The 6903-nt window shown below is 35.7% G+C and overlaps 1 protein-coding gene across 1 annotated transcript in view; it reads right to left on the reverse strand.

The window, feature by feature from the left end:
• The window catches only part of LOC145685558 (uncharacterized), a 39721-nt gene extending 33796 nt beyond the window's left edge, over nucleotides 1-5925 (reverse strand). The window contains exons 1-2 of the mRNA XM_081757955.1: nucleotides 5878-5925; nucleotides 3763-3942 (exon numbers count right to left, since the gene is read on the reverse strand). Coding sequence (XP_081614081.1) covers nucleotides 3763-3942; nucleotides 5878-5925 — 228 coding nt within the window. The remainder of the gene's footprint in view (nucleotides 1-3762; nucleotides 3943-5877) is intronic.
• Between the last annotated feature and the right edge of the window lie 978 nt (nucleotides 5926-6903).

Genomic DNA, 6903 nt, shown 5'->3' on the forward strand with positions numbered 1-6903 from the left:
GAGACTGCTGTTTGTAAGTCGAGACGAGTCCTATTCTATAGGGTTTAATTTATTTTTGAAATAAAATGAAATAAAATTCTTCATTTGAACGTCTCACAATTATACCCTGTAGGATAAAGAAGGTGACGATTTAAGAAAGTAAATGATGATGCAAGAATTGGTGGAACGAGAAAGTGCGAAGAAACGTTAGCACGAAGATAAAACCCACGGACACGATCTCATCCACCACAAATTAAAATTTACTTGGCCAAAAATAGAAGCAGGAACACCACTCACAAGAATTAAGCGCTCTACCACTGAACCACCCTGTCCAATACTTTAGTATTGTCTCAATTACTTCTCTAAGATAATTTTATATTTGAACTACTTGTTTAACTTATAAATTGTTAATAAAATTTACACTCAATTTTGTTATTAATTAGTAGCATTAGTGTAGAATAATTATATTACAATGTTGAAAATTACGCTGTTCTACAAAAAATGAAAGAAAAAAATATATTTCTGGGTAACAAATAAGTGATTCTGAAATTATTTTCTCTCCTGAATTCAAATCTGATTTTAGTTTTTCAGCATCGGGGATAGTTTTGGAATAATCAGCACGTAATTTTGTGTTTGTAAAGCATTACTATACATTGTTGACACTATACATTACATAGAATTGTAGGTATGCGATACAACAGTTGACCGTACATAATGGTTTACTTTTTTCTTTTGTACTAAGTGCCTCTCTTCTCTCTAATGATACACCAGCAATAGTCTGCGACCATGCTGGGCATCCACGAAACTTCATAGCGTTTTTCGATGGTGGATATATCTTTAAGAAATCTTTCTTCGTGTTCATCGGATATGTCACAGCAATTACTGGGGAAGTAATCCAGATGTGAGTCCATGATATGCACCTTCAAGGACATTTTGCACCCTAAATCCTGATACGCTTCAAGCATTTTGTCCACCATCTCCTTGTATTTAGGGTCCCATCTTCTCCCAAGGAAGTTTTGGGTTACTTTCGTAAAACTAGTTCATGCACGCTTTTCTTTCTATGTGAGACATGCCTCGAAACCTCTATCTTTCTGCAGTTCACGTTTCTGCGGACCTACTATTACGACCTCTTATTTTTGCAGCTGACAGTCGAGACAATTTGTCAGCAAGATATGCAAAAGCTGACCCATTGGGATCCATTGCCTTCACAAGCTGTTTAATAAGTCCAAGTTTTATAGGTAGGGGTGGAACAAGAACATTTCTACGATCTACAAGACTATCCCGGTGCACATTCTTATTTATTTATTTATTTATCGTTATTACCTATTACAGAACTATTGCTCCCTTTACAATAGGTATTACAGGTATTTTCTTATAAATTTACACAGTAAAAACCAACTGTCTTTTCACCAACTGTCCAATTGCGTTTAGGCCACTCCTTTTTCACATAGTGGGAAGTTCTTTCCCAACTGTTCCATTTACACAAAAAGCATGCATACTTCGTGTAACCTTGTTGCACCCCTAATAATAATGCTATTACCTTGAATTCACAACACAACTTCCACTTATGTTCACTGTACTTAATTAAGGTCAACATCTGAAAATTTCATAACTCTCTTTGGTAAAAGTGGCATATGCAACTCGGATTGAAGGCAATTTATTCCCGATATGCAGCAATACAACTTTTAAGCTATTCTTCGAGGCATCCAGAAATAATCTCCATTCACCAGGTTCGTATGTTATGTACAAGGCTGTCATTAATCCATGAACATCATTGCAGAATATCACGGAACTATCACTTGCAAAATAAGACACAAAAGCACGTTCTCTGTTCCTGAAGGCTATGCTGGTTGTTTCGTGGAGAAAGTTACATTCCTGTAACCTGGAGCCTAACAATTCTGCTTTCTGTTTACTGAGTCCTAAGTCTCGCACTAAATCATTTAAATCATCCTGCTGTAATACACGTAGCGTGGGTGTACTCGTGCCTTGATACGGGGTATCGCTTCTTTTTCCGGAGAAGATGTCAGTTCTGTAGTGCTACTTTCTTCACTATCACTCATCTCTTCTATATCTGTGGGCCTTGAAGGACCTGGTAAAGCTTCAGAATGTGCCACAGGTCGTCTTGCTGACGGCAGATACGGATAAACAATATGTGTCTTTGATTTGCTGTTCGTGAATCCCTCAATTTTGGTTAAGCAGAAATAACAGTCTGTAAAATGGTCCCTTGGTTGCCTCCAAACCATCTGTATAGCAAATAATGAAACATTTTTTTTCCTTGCCACCACTTAATTAATTTACAATAACATGTAGCACAACACATATTAGGTGACCGTTTACTATCAAAATCACCAGCTTCGACGCCAAAGTACTGCTTATATGCTTTATTGATGATGGGTTTGATTTTCTCCCTGTTCCTAACGAAGGTGAACTCGCCACAAGCATAATAGAAGTTGTTAGCTGAGTACTTACAACCACGAGTGCGAGGCATTCTTTTACTTCACTTAAACACAAACAAAATGAATCCACAGCATTCAGTTTACATACAGTAAGTAGTACTAGCACCCGATAAAATACCAGATTCACACGGTCAGTTTAACTCACAAACTACTCCCAACATTACATTGCAACAACAAAACACTATCGGGGCAAGTTTTGCCAACCTCTGAAAATCGAAAGCTGTCATTGTTGCAAGGTCTTACTTTCCAAATTCCCTTTTGTCACCATATACTGTGTTTGGCATGTATATGAATATATGAAGTACATGAATGCTGGATTTGCCCGTAAACTATCCCTGACGGATCAAATCGGATGTCTTACTTGAACTTCCATGTCACATTCCTTTCATAGTACAAAATTTCATTTCAGAAATACAACCCTTGTAAAACAGCGTTATTAAAGAGCTGAACATGGATCGTGACAAACAATAATTTTTAGTGTTGATAGATAGGCTTAAATAGCTCCTTACAAGATGTATTTATTTTCAAGGTTTTAGTCACAATATTTATAGCTTCATTTACTTACCTTTTAAAAGAAAATAATGTTTGTGTCTGAGTAACTGATAAACCGACCAATAAATGATTGCAACAATATAACAAGACGAATCTATAGAGAACGTCTCCTACACTCTAATAATTCCTTATATAAACGCCTGCCTTCTATACCAGACATTATTAATATCCTCATAATATATATCTGCACGGGTCCGGGATGTGCACAAGAGCTTAGACCCGTCTCGGCCCGTATGCCGAGAACGGACCTACAAAGCATAGATCACTACGGGCTCTATGCCGAAATGAAGAATTACAAAGTGAAAAATATTTATTAGTAGAAAATAATCGCTGCTAATGCAAACTGCATAATTAAACCACTAACTGTTGTAAATAAAAGTACAATTTTGCCTTAATTAGTAAGTTTCTAAAATTTTGGCTTACTTCGGACTCATTTGATTATCACATGGGTTCTGGCCGAGTTCGGGCCTAAAGGTTAAAACATATTTCGGACTCGAGTCTGGCCTCATATTACGAATTCTCGGGCCGGGTTCGGGCTAAATATTCCGGCCCGTGCAGAGCTCTACTACATAAATCACAGTTAAGTAACTATTTAAACTCCATTAGGTGTGCTATTATTTTAGTAAATTTTGGAATTCAATAATAATAACTGCAATATAAAATATTACTTCCATTTTATTTCCTTAGAATACATACAGGATAATGTTTAAAATAGTTAACCAAGATATCCGTAACCTCCAACTCCAGCGTGAAGATTACCACCAACTCTTCTCACAATGGCATTGAAACCATTGATGTCATCAGCTCCGTATGTAACAATTCTACGACTGCCATCAGGTTCAATAAGGCTGTATTGTCCTTTTACAACTGGACCATCACGAACTTCAGTTTGTTGCTTGTTGTCTCCAGTTAGGGCGTCACTCACAGCATAACCAAACTGGTATCGTGGGTAGGCCTTAAAGGTAAATAGTGTATTTATTATATAAAATGCTGTATCATTTTGTCATTGGAATAATTAGTAATTTATTTGTCTGTCATAGATACTTACTAGAGACCGGATGGTAGGAGAAAGTTTTAGAAAAATTAAAGATACCATAAAAAAATATCGTTTTAAGGTTTATATTGGGAGTTACAGTTTCAATTTAAGCCAATTGCATTATGCACATTTTGCATATTTGGCACATTCTTACCTAATTGCTTTAGTATTTACTGTTGTCTATTCTATGCATTTTCTTTAAAGTAAAACTTTATATTGGAACTTTATATAAAATTTGGTATTTCTAGAAGGAATCTGATCCTTCGGGGAAAAATAAGTGTTAATTGTAATGATAAGATGTCGTAAAACTTTACTGTTATTTGTACTGGTAAAGTGCTGTAAAACTTTGGACTTTTATGTGTACTGATAACTGTATAATATCTGCAAAGGGAATACATGTCAAGCTTCGTTTTTCTATATACAGTAAAAGAAGATTAACATATAGTTTTTTCTATATTCTTTGAGCACTATCTATGACTTGACTTTACTTTTTAATTGTACTGAGTATTTGTGTCCATTATTTCGAGTCTAATTTCAGTGTCTGACTTTTTCCTAGCGTTTAATGCCTAAACATCTGGCATCTATTTCTTACATACTCCCGAAAAAACTAAAAGTGAATAATTATCTATATAGTCTGTGGTATTTGCTAAATATTATCTGATTATATAGAAGAAAAACGTTACTTTTTGCAATTTTAGTTTTAAAAGAAGACGTGCGAGGTATCAGAAATCTTGCATTACAGGATAAGAAGATTTAAAAGTAGCCTATACGTCATTCCAAGGATAGGGTCACTAAATGTATTACTCTTTAACAAAACAATATTTTCGATATATTCATTTATTTTCCTATATTACATACACTTAATAGAAAAATATTACAGTATAGCGAGAGACACTTTATGATATGATTGGGAGGAGTCAACGTAAGTTTTATCATCGTTATTACGTTATTCGCTCTGTCAAACCCGTACTTGTATTTCGGAGTTTAGTTTTCGTAGTTTCAGAACTTATTTACTTTAATAATATGATAAAAACTTGTTTGTTTGAACTGACGGCACAGATGAATATTAGTTATTTTCGACTGGAGTGCCTTCAGAAAAAATAAAACTTTCATCTCAGAGAGAGAACATTATAATATGTATAATGGACCAAGATTCTCGACTACGAAACTTCGTAATATTGTAACGAAATGATTTTTGTACTAATTTCAGCAATTACACAATTCTTTCTTGAGAACAGTAATCCAAAATATCAACTTCTAATACGTTCGTCACCCCTAGAAATATCGCATTATTCCAATGCTTCCTAATAAGCACTAAGCGGAACTTTATCACTGTCCACCTACAATTCGTATACCCTACAAATAGAGACACTAATGCCATACGGTGCGCCAAAGACTAAACACATTTTAGACTATCTGTTACGAACATTAAAAACTCTTCACTACTAATTCTTGTTATCTGGACAGTTAACCTCTTATACTAGACCTGTCCCTTTTATTTAAAGAACCTAGACTTCTTTACAATTCCACAAACTTCAATAATCAACATATTTTCCATCCATATGCTTTTGTGGAAATATAAGAGGAAATATAACAGGAAATATAAGAGGTTAACTAAATAAAATGAGGACAGGAAAGTATCTACATTTTTGTCGGTGATGGGATTACCAGCATATGAGGAGTTAAGGAGTTTGTGCTCACCAAACCTGCCGGCAGAAAAGTCGTTCAACGAGTTAAAGCGACTGATGTTAGAACATTATAGCCAAAAGACGCATGAAATTGCTGAAAGATATAAGTTTCACAAACTTAAGCAATTAGAATTCCAGTCAATATCTCAGTTTGTAATGGCCTTACGGAATCAAGCAAGTTATTGTAATTTTGAATCCTGTTTGGAACATTCATTGAGGGACCAATTCGTTTTTGGATTAAAGAACAATGTGGCAAGACGACAGTTGTTGGCAGCAAAATCATTAACATTTCAGCAAGCTGTAGATATAGCAACTGCAGCAGAAAATACCGAAGAACTGATAGCAATTTTTAGTGCTTCAGATTTGGAGCACCAGCAGATTGGTAAAATTGAAAAAAACCAAGGAAGAGGGAAGAGAAAGGACATAAATCATTGTGGTAGTACATCGAGTGCTTACCGTTCACCTAGGAGCATGACTCAACGACATGGGTATTCGTCGTTGTCAGAGCCCACCGAACTAGAGGAAGGAAATTATGTTAAGTGCAAAAAATGTCGAAGAACACATGTAAGAACAGAATGTCCAGCTTACGGCAAGCGTTGCTTCCGATGTACAGGACTCAACCATTTTGCTCCTGCGTGTGTACTGCAGTCTGTTGAGAATAAGATGGAACAACTACAGATGAGAAGCTGCGAAGATAGCGATGACAAAGTTACAAAGCCCGGTGCAGATGTAGCACTATTAGACCAGGAGGATGTTAGTGATTTGTACCAAACTTTAACTATGAACACCTTGCATCAGCAAACTGAGGTGGATAATTTACAAGGAATCGTGCATAAGGCAGAAGACGATTTAGTAGATTTAAAAATGTTAGTAGGCGAATCGAAATTACTGCCCTCTAGTGGTATGAATATTGATGAAAGTTGTTCTAGTAATTGTTCACAGAAGGACGGCAATGCCCGACTAAAGATGCCTCTAGAAGAACGGAGAAAGTTAAAAAATCTCAGCTTTAAATATAGATGGTTATCTGATTCAAAAGAGGAAGAAGATAAATTTAAAAATGACAGAGAGAGACGCAGCAGTCATAAGGTTAGAAACATAAGAAGAGGTCACAAGAAGAAGGAAGACAGCAAGAGGTCTACGGTTCTTCAAAGTAAAGAAAAGGAGAAAGAATTGAAGTTAATATGAAACAGGA

Source organism: Thermobia domestica, chromosome 5, assembly GCF_964235325.1.
Source record: "Thermobia domestica chromosome 5, izTheDome1.hap1.1, whole genome shotgun sequence".
NCBI classification, from domain to species: Eukaryota; Metazoa; Arthropoda; class Insecta; order Zygentoma; family Lepismatidae; genus Thermobia; species Thermobia domestica.